The following is a 20961-nucleotide window of genomic DNA, read 5'->3' on the forward strand; positions in this document are numbered from 1 at the left end:
TTATTGATCAGAAACACAGATACAATTCGGATATACCAGTAAGTCTTTGTAATTTAAAGATCCCGATCTATTTACATAACTCTGGTGAATCTCTTGGTCCAAACTTAATCAACCAACATGTGAAGCAGAAACTTATGGGAGCGTTAGTATTGTCTATAGAATGTTTCGAAAACTTGATCAATTGGGGGTTTAGGCATCTTATTTGTGATCAAAAGCATTTAGTCGATTCAAAATTTTGATGAATTGGAATTATGGGTGATAAGCTAGGATTTCTAGTATTGCATCAGAAAGAGGATGATGTTAATGATGGTTGTGGGTAAAAGAAAAAGAATTGCTCAGTTGCTCCAATTTTTAGGTCGAACCATCACCGTTTGAATCAAAACACCAGATGCTTTGTCAACAGCAAGGAATTGATTGTTCGAAGTTTGAACTTCACACCAAGTAGTTTCAATGTCTTTGATCCAAATTTCATCTCAATTTTTCTCCATCTCCATTGATATCAAATTTAAGTAACCCATCCTCAAAAAAATTAGTGTTTCATTTAACTTAAAGAAGGGGATTCATTATTGGGATATTGGTATAAAATTACTTAATGGTGAATTAGATTTCTTTTCCATCGAAAAAAAAAATCAGAGAGACCCATGTTCAAAGAGAGCTAAACAAAGGGAATGGTAAAAGACAGAAAATCAAGAAACCAATGAAGAACAAGGAAGGAATTATATCTTATGTGTATCAAAAAATTTAATTTGGCAAAATTTTAAGATTTGGATGGCAACCAGAGAAGAAAATATGAAGAGGATGCACTTAACCTGACAAACGATATAACAAGTGAGAGAAAATATTTGTTAGTTGTGCTGCATTACTGAGGCTGGTTTTGGATCGAAAATCCCTCCAACAAAGAGGGCCGGAATGCGCACCCGATTTTAGGGGGTGCACAAATTTATACTCTACCGTTGGCGTGCCGGGACACACTTTACTCCCCTGCAAATGGACATTCTCAAAGGGCACCCAAACAGATAAGGGCGCTACATTTGGCACCAACTCATAAAATAAGATAAGACATACAGACACAAAATAGTCTTGTTTCAGAAGTTCAATACTGCTCCCTATCTATCCTATTCCCGCTCTGAATTCGATAAATGGAGGGTTTAATTATGACTTCTGTGGTTCAAACCCCAATTAATTCAAAGAATTTCTCGATTGAATGTGGTTTCTATGATGTTAGGAAGAAGCCCTTTGGAGTGGTACTTAAACCTTCGAAGAGTTTTAGGACTTCAAGACTTGTTTGCATGGCTGTAAGTGTCCAATCACTCAAATTATCAGTAATCTAATTTCAGAATTTCAATTTTTTTCTCCCTTTTCAGTTTAGTTAAACCCATGTTGTGAATTTAACGAATTTGCTATTGTCTCTCTATTTTCAGGAACCGTATCTGATAAAGAAGTTGGATTCTGCTGAGAAAACTTGGAAAGAATTATCTGTAAGTAACTTTGTTGTTGAATTTTTACTATATTTGTCAAGCACTCATGCTGCTTACGGTAATGACTATGAGAGGTTACAAAAAGTCAAAGTGGATTGGCCTGGGTCAATCTGGACTAGTTGAAAGGAGAGTTGTACGTTTATGTCTGGTATTTTGATTTTTCAATATGTCTATCTACTTCATATTATCTGTATTAGAAATCCTTCAATGATTCAAACATCAAAAACGCTGAACAGTAAGGAAATGTAGAAGGCAAAAGATGATGAATCAGAATGAAGCTGACTGCATTTAGTTCAAATTTTTGTCAAATTGTTATTTAGCACCTAGACATGTTGTACGATATTAGGTTATCATTTGAATCATTAGATTATAACCATTAGGTGATATTTCATTGTGATGTCATTATTTGGTGGAACCATGGTAACTATTGTGTTGCAATTGTTCATGAAAGGTTTAACTGTTATTGATTTTAGGTCAAGCTGGCAGATCCTGATGTAATATCGAATAATAGCGAATACCAAAAGCTTGCACAGTCTATGTCAGACCTTGATGTGGTATGGAATACATTTCATTCTTATGATAGAATTCATGGGAACTTATACTTCTGTAGTTTAGTCTAATAGCAGTTGAATTTGTTTTGTAGGTGGTGACAATATATAGGAAGTTCAAGGATTGTGAGAAGCAATTGGAAGAGGCGAAAGGTGTTTGTCCTGTATCCTTCTGCTAGATGGTCTTAGTTTGTTCTATAAGAGTGAAGGGTTGTGTTGACATATATTTGTGACAGTTTTGAAGGACGAGGGTGGTGATGAAGATATGGTAGAGATGATTCAATCTGAAATAAAAACTTTATCCGACCAGCTTAAAGAATTAGAGGAGCAGATAAAGGTTTTGACTTCATTGTTGATTACCTTTTATCCATATTCTCGCTATAGAGATTATTGCTTTGCTTTCTATTAATCTACACCTTCCATGTGCAGGTATTGCTGCTACCTAGTGATCCTCTTGATGCACGAAATATCCTTCTTGAAGGTACACGTTTTTCTTTTGGTGTTGCAGCCATAATCTTTTTTCTTCTTGGTTATTCTTTGTATCTCACTTAGAAGTAGATATCAATGTCTTCCATTGGTATCAAAGTGCCATGCAGATTGGTTTAGTTTACTAGGTGTTGGAGTGGACGTTGAAGTTATTGCCTTACTTGATTTTGAGTATCTATCAAGAGAAGATAATAAATTTATTCGTGAAAAATAAATAGGTGACCATGTATCAGGGACCATGAAGGTTTGACCATGAAAAAGGTAGTTTAGAACAGAAAAAGAACCAAAAATCGTCTTAGACGATGCTCTTAGAAAAAGTATCTGATGCTGACACTCATTATCTTTCTAAATTTGTCCATGTAAATATCCTCTTTGCAGTGAGGGCAGGGACTGGTGGTGATGAAGCTGGAATCTGGGCTGGTGATCTTGTAGGTACATTTACTCGTATCCTTTGTAATCACTGCAAGTTTGTAACAATAGCAATGTCATAATGTTGCAGTAGCTTATAATAGGATATAGGATCTTAATATATGGGTAAGAAGGAGAATCTGGATCTCAACATTTGTAAAATTAATCTCTCGTCTTCTCTTCTTTTAGGTTCGTATGTATCAGAGATATTGTGAGCGTACCTCTTGGAAATATTCACCACTCTCATGTTCAGAGGTATGCATGTTACTGCTTACTCTATCGTGGAAAAATTTATAATACCCTTATAATTTGATGCAACTAGCTGAATATATCTTTATTTTCAGGCTGAAAAAGGAGGTTATAAAACATATGTGATGGAAATTAAAGGAACTCGTGTCTACAGTAAATTAAAATTTGAATCTGGGGTACACCGTGTTCAACGCGTTCCTCAGACAGAAACACAAGGTCGTGTGCACACTTCAACTGCAACTATCGCAATTATGCCAGAGGTTTGGCTCAGACATAACACATGCTAATCCATGCAACTGATATGAATATCAGTACCATATATATGGTTTTCCTTTGTCATTTATTTTGTTATTACTTATTAAGTAAATAGCAGTTTCTATGTTTGTATTGTCAAGTCCAACTATATATTCGTGACTAGATCATGGTAAGGCAGTTAAATAGATATAGGTTGCCTTCCATTCGTTGACCTGGGTATTGTTTGTTCTAGTGTTTCTTCCATTTTATCAGGAAATTAAAATCTTAAGTTTGATGCTTACTGCATTAGCTGTTGTTGATTCAGGCTGATGATGTTGAAATCGTAATTGATCCTAAAGATATTGACCTTACGACAGCAAGATCGGGAGGTGCCGGAGGTACTGCTGTAATATTGTAGTCACTGAAATTAGATGATGAAAATTTAGAGTTGTGATAGTTAGTATCCCATGATTGTTTTGCATGCATCTTACCATATTTTAATCGCTATGCAGGACAGAATGTCAACAAGGTGGAAACAGCTGTTGATCTCTTCCACAAACCAACAGGAATCCGTATATTTTGTACAGAAGAAAGATCTCAGCTTAAAAACAAGACTCGTGCACTTCAGCTACTGCGAGCGAAACTGTGAGTATAATGATGGGCCTTTCTTCCATTCTTATGTTCTCCTCAACTTATTGATGTCTAGCGTAGTGTCTTCAGTTGCAATTGCTCTCCTACTTTTCACTTCCATTCTGGTTATATATTCATTCCTTTGTTTGGACGGATTTCATTTGGTTCTTCTACTTCTCATCCTGTATATCAATACTAATTCTATGCTCGTTGCAGGTATGAAATAAAAGTTAGGGAGCAACAAGAGTCTACAAGGAATGAACGAAACTCACAGGTTAAAAAATAATTGATATATGAGTTGAGCAAACTTTGTTAATCATATTAGTTTTCAAGTCTTCCATTCTTGTGAAAAGAAAATTCCATTATCCTTTTCTGTATAACAGTCTGTGTTTACAATTTTATGCTATTTCCTAAAATTACAGATTGGTACTGGAGCTCGATCAGAAAAAATTCGGACCTACAATTACAAGGTATGCTCTCCCTTTTGACTTTCCATTGCCTAAGTTACTATCAAGGTTCAGATTCAGTGTCGTCATAATTGATATATCTCCTTTGTGTTGCTTTTTACAAACTTGAGTAGGATAATAGAGTTACTGACCATCGGCTAAAGATGAACTTTGAGTTGACGTCCTTCCTTGATGGTGATATTGAGACAGCGATTCAGGTATAATTGTATATCATGCCAGCTTTTCATCTCAGTTATGTATGCCAGCATTACACACCAAAACACGCACATTTGTTTTCCATGTTAATTTCTTTTATGTGAATTTTCATGCCCAATTACCGCACTTGCCTTTTCTTGCAGTCATGTGTCGCTACAGAACAAAAGGAACGCATGGAAGGCCTTGCTGAGTCTGTGGGTGCAACCAGTGGTTAAATTACAGCTTCCCTTTGCCGAATGAAGAAGCCCCAGGAAAAACATAGGTATATCAATCAACATTTCTCATCTTCACTTTTTGGATCCGTGTAGTATAGTTTCAAACATGTGCATTTCTCCACAAATCAAGAACCCAGATTAAAATATAGGATATGTATCATTTTACGTATATTATAAAACGTAACTGTCAAATTTTAATCAAGTCTGTGAAGAGGATATTAGAATTTAATATGTGTTAGTTTTCTCCCAAGCAGATTTTGTCCAATAAAATATTGGAAATTTGGAATTGACTCACTCCAACACTGGCAGATTCAGCTGGAAGTCACTGTAGCTTTCGTTTGGATTCCGTATCCAAAGTATGTTCAAGATCTCCCTGGAACATGCTCTGGATTTGGTACATTGGAGTCTCCTTCGGGCCCATAAAACTTGATCTTCTAATATTTTCATGGATTTTCTTTATATCTAAGATTTGCTGGAAAAATAATCAAATTTTGAGCACTAAAGCCAGTATCCGCTCAATATGTTTTTTTTCCAGATTCACCTAAGAAATGATAAAACTATAATTCAATTGGCTATAATATCCCTCAAGACATTCTAGGACCTTTTCCACTAAATTAGCAAATAAATAAATAAATAACAAAAAATATCCCAGTTCCTTCCTCATCGCCAAAATACCTAGTTCCAAGACCTTAGGACACATTGAAGCCTTGGGAAATCAGTAGATGCAAAAGCTTACAAACCTGAACATGATCATCTACAAAATTGTCAGGACTGATGAAACATTGGTGATATTAGGATCCTGAGAGTTGTTCCCCCTGGTAGGAATTAACGTTCCATCCCACTTTGGTTGGGGCTTCTACTCTCTGGTCCTCTCTGCTGGTGCAACCTGATAATCCTCGAGGCAGGTGTGCTTAATGAACTTGATCAAAGATTAGTTAGAAGCATATGTACCACACGGCTCAATGCAGATGGAAATACAATTGAGCCTGAAAATGGACCAGATTAATTAAGGGTATGTAGTGCCTAAAACAACCCTACAACGTAAGTAGTGGACTGTCGATGACAGCATCATTCCCTTGTATCTTAAGTACTCCTGTATCCAACTAAGATATACTTAATTAATTAATTATCCTAAATTAATTCCCATGCAGGCACTACTAATTAAGTATATCTAGCTTGCTTTGTAAAAACCCCGATCGCGATTTTATTTATATCATCATATATATCAGAATATATAGATAGAACCAGCTCAATCATAATCATAGGAAATTAAATAGTCAAGCGACATATTTATTTCATGGATAGAAGCTAAGATCCTCAACAGAAAAGAGTTCAGGCCAAAGGGAAGGAACTTCACCACCATAGATGGTATTAGTAGTTGTTGCACTAGCGGTAGTACTCGTATTCCAAGCATCACTGCTCTCGCCGAGACTACTACTTGCGCTTCTTCCATTATTATGAGCAACTGTAGGGGTAGGATGGGTCTGATCATCTGGAAATGATGATAGGAGACACCCTTGTGATACTTTTGGTGTTCTTTCATCTCCTTGGTTAAGCAATGCAGAATCAGAACATCCATGTCCTGGACTTACAATATCACAATGACTATTGTTCAAAGATGTTTGGAAATTATCACCAGGGTTGTAATGTAGTTCAGCTGGGAAATCATGAACATTATTGGGAACTACCATATTATCCAACTGAGATGAGGAATTTATCATAGAAGATGTGGAGTTCTCTTTGATAGATGAAAGAGAATTCATGAACAGATTCAAGGCTTGAATATTATCTGCTATGCTGGTTGGGTAATTAGTACTGATTCCCATAGTTGATTGAAGAAGACACTGAATATATTGAACCTTAACCATATCATTAACAGCTTCAGTCTGTATTAATCTTGATACTAACTCTTCATATGGAAGCTGGTTACTATTGTCCATAAACTCTTTCAAACTTGCCAAAGCTATCAGTTGAGGCAAGCTCGTTAAAAGATCGTTTATCGGACGATGTGTCATTGGATCAAAACCCATCTGTATAAGTTTCTTCTTCATATGTGTATTCCAGAAGTTCTTGATATCATTATCGGTTCGTCCTGGTAGGTGTTTTGCAATGGCAGACCACCTTATTGTAATAAAAGCTAGAATTAGAAAAATCATTCTATCATATAGATCAACAATAGCCTTAAAAGTTAACGGATAAAGTGTGAAGCTGCCAGTGGTATTATTATTATTACTTACTTGTAATGAAAGCTAGAATTAGAAAAATCATTCTATGATCATATAAATCAATAGCCTTAAAATTTAAAGTGAAGCTGCTAGTGGTATTATTATCATCTTACTTGTTGCCAAGGATGGAGTGAAGATTGAGAATAATGTCTTCTTCTTCTTGGGAAATTTTTCCTTTCTTTATGTCAGGACTCAAGTAGTTTGTCCATCTTAATCTACAGCTCTTTCCACATCTGTTTAGACCTATGAAATTAAAACTCATGCATGATTGTTAATACAAACGGCTATATATACGCAGAATGCTGCAAATGTAACGTAAGAGAGAAAGATGTACCTGCAAGTTTAGGGAGAGTTCTCCAACATCCATGACCATGAAGTTGAATGTGTGAGACAAGTTTTTGGTCTTCTTCAGGGGTCCAAGGACCTTTCTTAATGCCATTATTATTCTCATCATCACGGGGAGGAGGAGGATATCTTCCCATATTAATTTTGATTAGTTGCTTGCTGCATCCTCTCATTAATTCATTCTTACCGAAACTAAAGCTACCCATTTATATAGTAATCCGCATGCACATTTTTGTTAGGTTTGTTTCTTCCTCTTGTAACGTATAGTTACATTTTGACACTCAAAGGAGCATCAAAACAAGGATTGACTACTATTTTTCTTTCGGTAGATAACAAATGTATCCTTTTCTGGTGTTAAGTGACTTTAAAGTTTGTGACAACTTGAAAGAACTTGATAAAGACAGTGAATCTGTGATGGAATAACTAGTAAATATAATCAAGATCCTACGTTCTATATATTCATGGTTTTTCTTTAGTGAATACCAAGACGTTTATACAAGTCTCTGGGTGGTATATTGGAACCAGATAAAACAGTAAATTCCAAGACATTTTGTTACAAGAATCCAAATGAAAATTTGTTCCAAGGAATTTGTATGGCAAAGGGATAGAGTACGCAGTCTTCGTGTGAAGAGGCCGTTGAACTACTTCTACAGAAGGAGTTGTTTATTGGTCTATTACTTGCTCTTCAGTTGTAAATGTGTATTTTAAGTTTTCCATTCATTTTTGTCAACTAAAATTTACATAAGAGTACTGTTTATTAGCATCTCAAATCAATGAATGCCTTCTTTCATTAAAAGAGACCAGAAGAATAGCAAACTTGTTGGTGACAAGTCCGATTCCAGCCCATTTCTATGGGATTACGTATTGCACAGTTTTGTAAAACCTTTTTTCTTTGCTTCTCGCTGTTTTGACTCATCTGATCCGTTGAGACTTTAAAGGCAAGTTACTCTCGGCACACTAAATAACAAAGACTGTTTGTCACCTGGCTAAAGAGGACGCCGGTTGAATGTTGGGTTCATGTCCAACTTTTATGCACTGATCAAGCTAGGCCCAGTTGGCGAATATCAGGTGTCACGAGAATCCAAAGGAAGTCTGTCAAAAGAGAAGGCCTCCCCGGCGGCGAAGGTGGTCTAAAGAGATGGTCTCCCCTTAGCAAAGTGGTGGTCGTTGAATAGCAAAATCTATTGTGAAGTACACTGTACTTTACGGATAATGTTGGTAGTCTTGTAAAACAGGAGAACAAAAGTACATGTGTAAGCCATCGGATGATAACCTTTCTTGTAAAAAGAAAATGTCATTCTTTTTTTTTCCTAATAAAAACCCACTAAGACTAAGGAAAGTTACACACGGATAGTCTTTTTTTTTTTTTTTTTTTTGGAAAAGGTGAATTTATTAACTAGCAAATATAGTAGATTCATGATTTCATCTCTATCGAAAACATTAGGGTTATTTTGCGTTTCCTCCCCTCCCAATATGGCTAATTAGCGTTTCCTCTCCAAAAAGATTCAAATTAGTGTTTCTTCTAGTCGTTAGTTTTTCCATCCAATTTCCAGTTGATTGAGTCAGCACTATTGCACACGTGGTAAAAATATACACGTGTCACACATAGTTCCCGAAATTCCCTTATCTTCTTCAGTCGATGAAAAAGACGATAATTTCCGCCAAATCGGAAGATTATTCCCTTCTTCGTAATAAATTCAACCAAAAACTCAATTCAAGAAACAACTCCCGCAGATCCAATCACTTTCTCTGCTAAATTCCTTTTTATTGTTTTCTTTACTAAAATTAAATATTCCCCTAATGAAGGGGTCGTTTCTAACCTCTATTTAGAAATCCTAACCCTAATTGACAACAAAGGGAGGGAGGCTCAGATAGCAAATTGGTTTCAGTTACTTAGAGATCCTTCTCCCAATTCCAGCTAACATACAGACCAATCTCCATCTTTGCAGCACCAGTTCTGCAAATGGGTTGTACCAAATTCAATGAACACCAGCAAACTTTAATTTCCAAAATCAATTATTTCCGAAGTACAACCATAACATCAATTTCTATTCTAAACCATATGAAACATCACCAATTTATGTTCATCAAGGCATCAACAACTCCATCTATTGCTTCGACTCAATTTCAGTATATATAAGAAACCTATTTTAGCCGACAAACGAATTCCATCACCACCACCGGTTGTTCATTTTTTCTTGAGTACTTTAAACGAAACCCAATTTCAGTCACATCCAGAAATAACCAAATCCATGGTTCCTGTCAATCACCATTTAATCAAGATCCATTCTAGGAAGTTAATAATGGAAGTTAATCAAGATCCATGGTTCCTGAAGTCTCAATTTCAGTCACTTGAGCATGTCTTCCATAATGGAAGTTAATAATGGATTCAAAGAAGCTTATTGCCTGTTTTTTATGGAACAATAACAACAGCTTCCCTTGAAGATAATTCAAAGAGTGTTTGATTTGATTAAAGAGAGACTTAGTGGAATAATAAATTGATTATTGAATGAAGTAGAGAAAATAAAAACCCGATCTTTGAATTTGGATGTATGGATCGAGTTGAGATTGGCTATATAGAACAACATTGGGTGTTTAGAGCAGGAGTATCTACTTTACCTACCGAACAAAGAAATGAAATAAACGAGAAATTTCGAAAACAAAAGAAATGGCAAAAGCTTTGGGGAAGAAGATGAGGGTATTTTAGGTAGTTCGCCATAAAAATTTATATCTTTGACACGCGCACATGATTGCTGACTCAGGTAACACAACAATGGACGGAAAAACTAACGATGGGAGAAAACACTAATTTTAATCTTTTTGGGGAGGAAATGCTAATTAGCGATCTTGGGAAGGGAGGAAACACAAAATAACCCAAAACATTATAAAGAATGTTAGAAACCTGAACCTTTTGCTGCAATTTGGATGACATGAGCTGTATATTTTTTATCCTTGCTTCTTTAGCTATATAGTCCGCTGCAGAGTTGTATTTCCTTTGAATATACTTTACCTGAGCTAGAGGTAGATCTTGCAACTTAACCTTGATTTCCTGTAAGGTGTTTTCGGCTGACCATGAGAAATCTGCATTTATCATGTTGATAGTGTCAATAAGAGTTTTGCAATCAGACGCTATTAATACGCTTGATACTATATTTTATTGCAGCCAAGTGACTGCCTTTAGCAAGGCTATTGATTCTACATGTAGTGCCGAAGTTGTCTTCTCCGAGCCTGCCGACACGTGCATGAAAGACGCATGATCTACAGAGTAAAGGATAAAGGAAAATCCCATAGACTGATCCTCTTTTTTATAAGAGGCATCTATGAAGATTATCCAATCCTATTTTAAATCCGACCATTTGTTATTTCCCTGATCCACCTTCCTAAGGTTATTTCCATTTTGAAGGGATTTTGGCGGAACCGATTGCAAGAAACTGCGTATCTGATTGATGAGATCCATTGGATTAGGAGAAATTTCCTCAAACACTATTGAACATCTGTATTTCCAAATGAACCACATAACTGTGGCTATTTTTTCTACTCCACTCTTTGTTTCCTTTACTGAAATCCATCCATTAACCCAGTTCTCAATTGTATCATTATCTCCAATTGCGATGAGACTGTCTAGCGAGAGCCCACACCAAATAGCTCTAGCGAACGGACAAGCTCTGAAGAGGAGATTTTATGTTTCGTGAGCTTGTGCATCACACATCTGGCAGATAAGGTTGAAATCTTTGTTGTGGGCTCCAAGTCTTGCCAAAGGAGGGAGAGCTCTCTGAATTAGCTTCCAAATGAATAGTTTTATTCTTGGAATCGCTTGAATTCTCCAAATTTTTTCCCATGGGAAATCAACTGGAGTATAGTTATCCTGAACCTGATTGATTAAAAAATTGTAGATGTTTTTTGTTGAGAAATTTTCCGTATGATGATGTTTCCATCTCATTTTGTCTTGTTCCTGTATCCTTGGAGTTATTGATAGAATTTTGCTTCTGTCTTCTGGGGAGAAAAATCTGTTCACTTTTTCCGTATCCCAATGGTTATCTTCTGTTATTAATTCCTTCACCATTTTTGGCATCTGATCTTGAATATTTGTAGGTTGAGCTATGATTTTTGCATTTGGAATCCATCTATCTTCCCATATTTTTGTTGATCTACCATCTTTAACTTGCCAGATAAATTGCTTTTAATAAGGTCTAGACCTTTTTTATGCTTGTCCAGATCCACGTAAATTGGAGGTTCTATTTTTTCTAGAGGGTTAGAGTTTGGAAAATATTTAGCTCGTAGAAGTTGTACCCATAATTGGTCTTTTTCTGTGACGAGGCGACTGGCAAGTGATGTAAGAAGAGCAATGTTGAATCTGTGGGGATTTTTTATTCCTAGACCTCCTTGAGAGATGGGTTTACATATACTGGTCCAGGCTCTGATGAAACCCCCTTGTCTCTTCTGCCCTTCTTTATTCCACCAGAAATTTCTCTGGATTCTGTATATTTGATCAAGAGTTTCTTTTGGAAGGGCGATCACCTGCATTTGATACGTTTGGAAAGCTTGCAAAATCGATTTGATTAGTACTGTTCTACCAGCTTGTGAGAGAAGTTTTGACTTCCATCCTTGCAGAGTAGAGTAGTATTTCTGAAGTAACGGCTCAAAATTTTCTTTCCTATTTTTGTCAAGGAAAAGCGGGGTTCCAAGGTATCTGTCATTTTTTGTCATCAGTGGGACTTTAAGAATTTTTGCAATAATTTTCCCGTATCTAGGGTGTAATTTGGGGCTAAAGTAGGCGCTAGATTTTTGGAGGTTAACCATTTTCCCGGTGACATCTCCAAATAAAGAAAGAATATCTAGCAGATTTTTTGCCTCAATTAAGTTGGCTTTTGTGAAGAGGAAGCAATCATCAGCAAAGAAAAGATGAGAAATGTTTGGCGCGTCTTTATTGATTTTGAGCCCAGATAATTTCCTATCAACGACTTCTTTTTCTAGAAGCCTGGATAAAATTTCCATGCATATAAGAAAAAGGTAAGGAGAAAGGGGATCACCTTGTCTTAAACCTCGAGAGGTATGGAATTGTGGGCCCGGAGCGCCGTTAAGGAGGATTGAGAAAGAAGTTGTTGAAATGCATTGAAAAATTAGCTGAACCCAGTTTTCACTAAAACCAAAACCAAGAAGAGCTTTTGATATGAAAGACCACTCCACCCTATCAAAAGCTTTAGATAGGTCTAATTTAAGCGCCATACAGAGAGTTCACAACCCTTAGTCTGAGCATACATAATATTACTTTTTAAGCAGTTTAGCAAGGGAATGTTGACACAAAAAACATCCTTTTTACATCTTTCCCATTTAGCTAATCTATCCGCTTCTTTATTTAGGCTTCTATATACATACACTACCTTACTATATACATTATCCCCTAAAAGAACCTTCACATCTGATAGAATTTTTTTTGCTTTCCATTCACAATTAGAAGGTTTGTTTCCCAAAAAGAAATGACATTTTAACAGTCACTTTGCACCTGACATTCATGCATTTGTATTTCTTCTGCCCATTGTAACGCTCCTCTTACTGCAAGCGCTTCTCCACATTCTGAGCTTGTTGTGTATCCTGCAAAAACTTTGTTATCAGCAATACAATCATTTTTCCATAAAACTAAAACAACCCCAAATTCTCTCGTGTTCTTATCAAAAGAAACATATGCATGTATACTGTTTGTCGTGTTTCTTAATGATAATTGTCTATAGCTTCTTCCCGTATTGCTATGATATTCTCTGTTTACTGAAAATACCATATCTATCTTCATTACAGACCTCCATTCATTTATAGCATTTCTAATTAACTCTATACATGTAACTGGGTTTGCCTTTTCCCCTTTAAACAGAACCATATTTCTATAATTCCATAACCTCCAACATATAATGTTGAATACTTCCTTCCACTCCTGAAGAGGAGAAGTAAACCAAGGCTTAACCCAAGAAAGAAAATCATTATTACTCCCTGGAAATTAAATTCCTAACCCAAACCAAACCGATCGAGTAAAATTTCATTCTATGGTAGTGTTGCATATCGTGTACTGGTTAAGTATTTGCACTTTTAACTATTTTCTGAGTATTAAATTTTGGCAACTTTATTGGTTTCTGATTTTCTTACCAGGGCATGGTATCACTAACATTAAACAAACACCATAATAAATAGTGGAGACATTAGTTGACACGATACATGAGACACCAATAACGGAAAACCCTGCAAAATCAACAACATAACGAAATGCTAAGAGAAGAGCAGATAATACAAAGCTCGAAGGAACAAGAAAGAACGACATAACTAGAACAACGAACTGAAATTCAAGGAATGAAACGTGAATTGCCAGAATCTAAGAAGCGTCGTATGGTAATCCTAGAAAGATTAACAATTATCCAACCAGAGATAGGGGAAGACGAGCTTGACCCCTTTGAATCACAACTAATTAAATATCAGCAAAGACAAAATCGGAACCATCAAAACCGATTTGAGAGTACTCATAATAATACAAGACGGGCATCATTCTCAAGACATAATGCACCCAATGGTGGAACATCATATATATGTCATTCATCATAGGAACAGTAAACGGACTATTTCTCTTTTGTATTAATCATTTTTTACCTGACATCCACAGTCCACCTCGCATCTACTACACGTGCAGAGTTCTCATTGGCTGACCTGAGTAGATATTTCACCAACACCTGAAGAATATCTCTTATATGAATATCTGTGCGTTTTATCTTTTCTTGATTATGTTCAATCTCTGTAAAAACAGATCTGTCTGTAATTGTTCTTCCATTAATAAATTTTTTCATTCTCCTAAATATACTAGGGTATCAGACTGAAAAAATCTTTATTTTCTCAGGTTTTTCGATCTTTGGTGGGTTTTGAAAACAACCTACAAACTGACCTGCAAGTGCACAGGGTCAGTTGTAGCTAGTGATGGGAAGAAAGGGTTTGTCCACAGGGACTTGGAGGGGGCTATTGAAGTTTCCTAGATAGTCTGAGCTAGTGACAGGCAGTGAACTAAAGAATGAAGGTACTAGGGTCTTTGAATCTACTTCTTGATCCTAAACTAAGGCAGATACTAATCAACCATGTTCTTGTTTCATCTCAGGGCAGATTGTAATGGATGATTTATCAACTAATTTTACTAGCATACCCCTAGCATCAGCTGTCTTTCTACAGCACAGCTGATCACAGGTTTGCTTGCACAACCACTTAATCTATCAACTCTAAGGCATTTGGGCTCAATCCTTCTAATGTACTGAATTTTTAACCATTATCACTTACTTACCCCTAGCATCAGCTGTCTTTCTACAGCACAGCTGATCACAGGTTTGCTTGTTCAAATGGATACTAGCAGTCCTAACTCATTTGTAGCACTACAAGAACAATGACAAATTACTAACTATCTTAACATAAAATCAAGAGTTTCATCTAAACCCTAGCACATGAAATTAAAACATGATAAACATAATTAACATTTGAAATTAACTGACTTCAAAACATGAACTGAAAAGAACTTGGAGGCACTGGCTATTCCAGGCCCCTTGGGTGAAGCTCTGGCTAGCCCAGGCATGTCCACAGTTACAACCCAATAATACATATTTATACCCACAGACCCAAATTCCCAAAACTACAAAATTAGGGTTCTTCCCCAAAAATCAGTTGAATTTAACCCTAATTCAACTGATTTTTGGGGAAGAACCCTAATTTTGTAGTTTTGGGAATTTGGGTCTGTGGGTATAAATATGTATTGTTGGGTTGTAACTGTGGACATCTCTGGGCTAGCCAGTGAACACATGTTTTAGTTTTCATTTTACTTCATATATCAGTTACATTTTCAGTTCATGTGGAATATTTGTGATGCATAAAAATTGATTGTGAAGTATACTGTTATAATGTGGAGCATGTGTATATGTGTTAATATCATGATTATAACCATGTCCATGTTCTAATTCTTTTGCTAGGGCTTAGAGGAAGCTCTTGATCATATGCTAGGATAGTAAATGTATATGTATTGTCTTGGAATGATTTAACTGCCTTAGGATTAATGAAATGCCACTTGAGTTACTTCACTTGTGATCAGCTGTGCTGTTAGAAGACAGCTGATGCTAGGAGTGCAGCTAGGTCAGTTGTAAGAATTTAATCCATTAGAGAGACTGCCTTAAGCTCAGTTAGCTAGTTGAGCTAAATACTTGTGATCAGTTGTGCTGTTGAAAGACAGCTGATGCTAGGGGTCATTTAGCTAGGTTAGTTACTCTTTTCTTCATTGTAATCTTTCATGAAAGAACATGACATACATTGCATCACAATTTCCTTAGCCTAGGGTCAAGTAGTGGAATCAAAAGCCTTAGTACCCTCCCTTGAACTCAGATAACCTTAGAAACTCCCAAAGAGACTTCAGCAAATCCTCCAAGTCCCTGTGGACAAACCCTTTCTTACTCCACCTATCTACAACAACTCTGTATACTTGCAGGTTAGTTTGTAGGTTCTTTTCCCCTTACACCAAGTTTTTGGCGCCGCTGCCGGGGACTCGGTTAGCGGCGTTTTTTTTTTTTTTTTTTTTTTAATTTTGATTTTGTTGTTTCTACCTTGTTTGTTGTTCTCTGCATTTGTTTGCTGGTGCAGGTCTTGTTGCTGGCTATCCTTTGCTAGCTAGCTAGCTAACTGTTGCCTGTTGCTAGACCTTTCTTAACCTTGCTGCTGAGCTTGCCAAGCTGCTGGGTTGTAAGAACTTGACCCTTGTTGCTGCTGCCCTGCCTGCAAGCCCTGAACTGAACCACCTGCTGCTGCTGATGCTCTTGTGCTGCTGTGGTGCTCCTGCTGGTGCCAGGCCAAGAATCCTGTGAGTTGTTGCACCTGTTGCTGAACCAAAGCTGCTGCACCTGGTGCCAGGCCAACTGACCCTGTGCACTTGCAGCTTTGCTGAACCAAAGCCCAGCTGGGCTGTAAGCTGCAGAAGGTGAAGAAAGTGAACCAAAGCCCAACTGGGCTGTAAGCTTACAGCCCAACTGGGCTTTGGTTCAGCAAAGCTGCAAGTGCACAGGGTCAGTTGGCCTGGCACCAGGTGCAGCAGCTTTGGTTCAGCAACAGGTGCAACAGCTCACAGGATTCTTGGCCTGGCACCAGCAGGAGCACCACAGCAGCACAAGAGCATCAGCAGCAGCAGGTGGTTCAGTTCAGGGCTTGCAGGCAGGGCAGCAGCAACAAGGGTCAAGTTCTTACAACCCAGCAGCTTGGCAAGCTCAGCAGCAAGGTTAAGAAAGGTCTAGCAACAGGCAACAGTTAGCTAGCTAGCTAGCAAAGGATAGCCAGCAACAAGACCTGCACCAGCAAACAAATGCAGAGAACAGCAAACAAAGGTAGAAACAACAAAAAAAATTAAAAAAAAAAAAAAAAAAAAAAAACAGCGCCGCTAACCGAGTCCCCGGCAGCGGCGCCAAAAACTTGGTGTAAGGGGAAAAGAACCTACAAACTAGCCTGCAAGTATACAGAGTTGTTGTAGATAGGTGGAGTAAGAAAGGGTTTGTCCACAGGGACTTGGAGGATTTGCTGAAGTTCTCTTTGGGGAGTTTCTAAGGTTATCTGAGTTCAAGGGAGGGTACTAAGGCTTTTGATTCCACTACTTGACCCTAGGCTAAGGAAATTGTGATGCAATGTATGTCATGTTCTTTCATGAAAGATTACAATGAAGAAAAGAGTAACTAACCTAGCTAAATGACCCCTAGCATCAGCTGTCTTTCAACAGCACAACTGATCACAAGTATTTAGCTCAACTAGCTAACTGAGCTTAAGGCAATCTCTCTAATGGATTAAATTCTTACAACTGACCTAGCTGCACTCCTAGCATCAGCTGTCTTCTAACAGCACAGCTGATCACAAGTGAAGTAACTCAAGTGGCATTTCATTAATCCTAAGGCAGTTAAATCATTCCAAGACAATACATATACATTTACTATCCTAGCATATGATCAAGAGCTTCCTCTAAGCCCTAGCAAAAGAATTAGAACATGGACATGGTTATAATCATGATATTAACACATATACACATGCTCCACATTATAACAGTATACTTCACAATCAATTTTTATGCATCACAAATATTCCACATGAACTGAAAATGTAACTGATATATGAAGTAAAATGAAAACTAAAACATGTGTTCACTGGCTAGCCCAGAGATGTCCACAGTTACAACCCAACAATACATATTTATACCCACAGACCCAAATTCCCAAAACTACAAAATTAGGGTTCTTCCCCAAAAATCAGTTGAATTAGGGTTACCTAATTTTTTTGAAATTGATCCTTGAAATCATCGACCCATGCCTTGTAATTGCTCCCTGACCTCTTCTCATGCGCCAATTGCAACTCTAGGTTACCTAATTCATCAGTTTTTCACGCCTAGGGTTTCAGACAAAGAAGCGTGAAAAAGTGAGAAAATAGGGAACTAGAGGGCTAGGGGGGAGATGAGTTTTGGTTGTTGGGCGATAGGGTGATGATGGTGGCGGAACTAGGGTGGCTGTGGCAGGGAGAAGGTGGTGGCGACAGTTGCAGGGAGAGGTGGTTTTGCAGCAGGGTAAGGTGGAGGAGATGGGTTCGATAGAATGAGAGAAGGGTCTGTTTGTTTGGGGTGTAGGTGCTCGGTCGCTAGGGTGTGAGGCGGGTCCATCAAGAGATGATGTTTCGTGAGATGGGCCGTGGGATGTGAAGCTGGTAGGTGGATCGGATGGTTCCTCCTGATGAGGTTGGTAGCGACCGTCAGATTTTTTGATACAACGAAGTTAACGGTTCTAGATGGGGTTAGGTGTTGTAGTGTAAGGCGGAGATATCAAACGTTGATGAACAGCAAGGGAGCGACCGTTGGATTCAACTACCATCTAATCTGAAGGCTTGGAATTTCAGCGCTGTGGTGCTTGGCAGAGACTTCAGATTTTGATGCTCTACGAAGGAGCGACCGTCGGATGCTTCTGAGAACTGATCTGATGGCTGAGAACGGAGGCGTTTTTGTGTGTAGAAAATGAGGTTGTGCGCACCATTCTTCGCGGCTTCCTTGCGTAATTTCTCCCGGCTTTTCACTACTTTTCTGCTCTTTTCGCTCCGCGACTCATCCGAACTTTATTTATTACCTAAAAATGCAAAATTAATTAATAAAAACATTTATTCTTGAAAACAATGAAAATACAGAATATGGGATAAAATGTAGAATTACTGCACAAAAGATGAGTTAAATGCCAACAAAAAAAGGATAAATATATACAATATTTGGCACTCATCAATCTTCATTCTTCCGCTTCATCTCTGTTATTTGCTTAACTTCGTAAAATCTCATCTTCATTAACAATGGAAAATCCTACTTCCAATTCTATCACTAAGTTTCCCTTAATCAATTACAAGGATTTTTTCTTTAAAACTCAAAGAATCAAACTTTCTCACTTGGAAAAATCTTATTCTTCCTGTTATTAGAAAATAAAAATTCATGAAATTCCTAGATAGGTCTTCTCCTTGTCCTCCTCAATTTACCAACAATTACAGTGAATTAAATGGAGTTGAGAATCCTCTTTATACAGATTGGATTGACGAAGATACTGCAATCTTGATGTGGTTACATTCAACGATTCTTGATTCTGTAATTACGTATTTCGCTGGATCTACGACATCACATCAGTTATTGATCAGTATTGAATAACGTTTCGCAAGATCTTCTTCGACTCACATAATAAACTTCGAACTAAGCTTTTAGAAATCAAACAAGGCGATAAATCCATTCGTGCTTTAATTACTGATATCAAATACATTTCCGATCAACTTGTTGTCGCTGGTGAGGTTATTTCCGATAAAGAACTTGTGGTTATCACATTATCTGCTTTTTTTTTAGATAAAATGTAAAAACTTTATTACGATATACCGGGATCCAAAATCCTGTTTAAAACTGTTTGGATATGAGAACCATCATGACTGAACTCTTCTACTAGGAGTTTATTTCTCCATACTACTTTAGAAATGGAATCTGCTTCTGAATTAAGAGTCCTATGAACATAAGAAATCATATACAAATTAAAAGAGATGAGCAACTGATTAATCTCTTGAATAATCTTCCTATTCTCCCATCTAACTGAAAGAGCTTTATTGTTGATCGAGTTGACTACAGTATGAGTATCAGAGATGATGTGTACGCCGTCTAACTCCATTGCCTTAGCCCATTTAAGACCTTCAAGTACATCTCTACACTCTCCTGCTTCTGCGTCAATTATTCCAGCTGCATAAGATCCCTTGAACCCAACGAAGGCACCTGCAGTATCATAAAAGACAATACCAGAACCAGAATCGTTAGTGAGTTTATCAAATGAAGTGTATACAAAGAATTTAAAGAGAGATGCTTCATTCAAAATATCCTGCAGGCAGTTGAGAGAGTTAGTAGTCATCACAGTTGAATTAGGAGCACTAATTAAAGCATCATCTGAAGCCTCATGAGTCAATGCACTATAACTAATCAACTGTCTTTGAATCCTCTCTGCGGTACGAATCGGATTGAGAGATTTATCTTGAAAAACACAGTCACACCTCTCCTTCCATATTATCCAACTCCCTACCATTAACAGACTTCTCCAATTATTGACATCCTCATTCCCTGCATTCTGAACATCTTGAAACCAAGAGATAATCCATTTTGTAATCGAATGACACTGAGTAATTATATGATCAATATTTATATTAAGAGATCTCCATACTGCTTTAGCATGGGAACAGCTGAGGAGAAGATGGAAAAGAGTTTCATTCTCTTGCTTGCAGATTTCACAGTGTCTTTCAATATCTTGCATTGCCTGAGTTAATCTCACTCTTGTAGGAACTATATTCTTCAAACACTTCCATATAAAGAGTTTAACCCGATGAGGCATCTTCATTTTCCAGAGCGCTTTCCAAACTGTTGTTGGAACTGCATTAAGAGCAGCTTGGTTTCGCACTCTTGCTTCAGTAGGTTTCTTGTAGGCAGGTTTGACTGAGAAAATTCCATACGTTGAAGGGTTCCACCTAATGATATCTTGTTCATCAAGAGAAAGCTGCATATTTTTAATTTTGTCAACAATTTCTGGAGCAAAAAGAGTGCTGAGAAGAGGAATGTTCCATGTATTTGAGCCTGGTAAAATCAACTCACTGACAAAGACATACTGCAAGTGTGTTGGATGAAGTGGCTCTACTTTGATGTCAAGGCCTATGATCCATCTATCAACCCATATTTTAGTTCCTTGCCATTATTGACTTTCATACTGTAATGTTGCTAAAGCACAGAAAGACCCAATTCAATCCCTTTCCAAGTCCAAGAAGAGTTATTTATTTCTCCTTCAATATGTAGAAATTCCTCTTTCTTGAAGTACTTAGCTTTCAGTATTCTAGTTAACAAATGGTCAGAGTTTTGACAGATTCTCCATGCAATTTTAGTGAGTAATGCATGATTTAACATTTTC

The 20961-nt window shown here is 37.3% G+C and overlaps 3 protein-coding genes across 5 annotated transcripts; 1 reads left to right on the plus strand and 2 right to left on the minus strand.

The window, feature by feature from the left end:
* Positions 1 to 1048: 1048 nt before the first annotated feature.
* On the plus strand, positions 1049 to 5502 carry LOC113357507 (peptide chain release factor APG3, chloroplastic). 3 transcript variants are annotated; one of them, XM_026600924.1, is made up of 16 exons: positions 1049 to 1295; positions 1422 to 1478; positions 1952 to 2032; positions 2122 to 2179; positions 2263 to 2363; positions 2456 to 2507; positions 2891 to 2940; positions 3110 to 3175; positions 3265 to 3429; positions 3729 to 3801; positions 3916 to 4048; positions 4250 to 4307; positions 4456 to 4503; positions 4614 to 4697; positions 4839 to 4957; positions 5165 to 5502. In XM_026600924.1, the coding sequence occupies exons 1-15, from the start codon at positions 1140 to 1142 to the stop codon at positions 4908 to 4910; spliced, it is 1254 nt and encodes a 417-aa protein (XP_026456709.1). In that variant the 5' UTR covers positions 1049 to 1139; the 3' UTR covers positions 4911 to 4957; positions 5165 to 5502. The 3 variants fall into 3 exon arrangements, with proteins under 3 accessions (XP_026456709.1, XP_026456707.1, XP_026456708.1); XM_026600922.1 differs by having other exon boundaries at positions 5220 to 5502; XM_026600923.1 differs by lacking the exon at positions 5165 to 5502 and having other exon boundaries at positions 4839 to 5139.
* Positions 5503 to 6205: 703 nt separating this feature from the next.
* Positions 6206 to 7686, minus strand: LOC113360027 (transcription factor MYB53-like). The gene is made up of 3 exons (XM_026603579.1): positions 7470 to 7686; positions 7249 to 7378; positions 6206 to 7031 (listed from the first exon to the last, which is right to left on the minus strand). Exons 1-3 carry the CDS (start codon positions 7684 to 7686, stop codon positions 6206 to 6208), a joined length of 1173 nt encoding a protein of 390 aa, XP_026459364.1.
* An 11706-nt stretch (positions 7687 to 19392) lies between these two features.
* LOC113360029 lies at positions 19393 to 20562 on the minus strand. Its single transcript, XM_026603580.1, has one exon. The coding sequence runs from the start codon at positions 20560 to 20562 to the stop codon at positions 19393 to 19395; it is 1170 nt and encodes a 389-aa protein (XP_026459365.1).
* Between the last annotated feature and the right edge of the window lie 399 nt (positions 20563 to 20961).

The sequence above is a fragment of the Papaver somniferum genome, chromosome 3, assembly GCF_003573695.1.
Source record: "Papaver somniferum cultivar HN1 chromosome 3, ASM357369v1, whole genome shotgun sequence".
NCBI classification, from domain to species: Eukaryota; Viridiplantae; Streptophyta; class Magnoliopsida; order Ranunculales; family Papaveraceae; genus Papaver; species Papaver somniferum.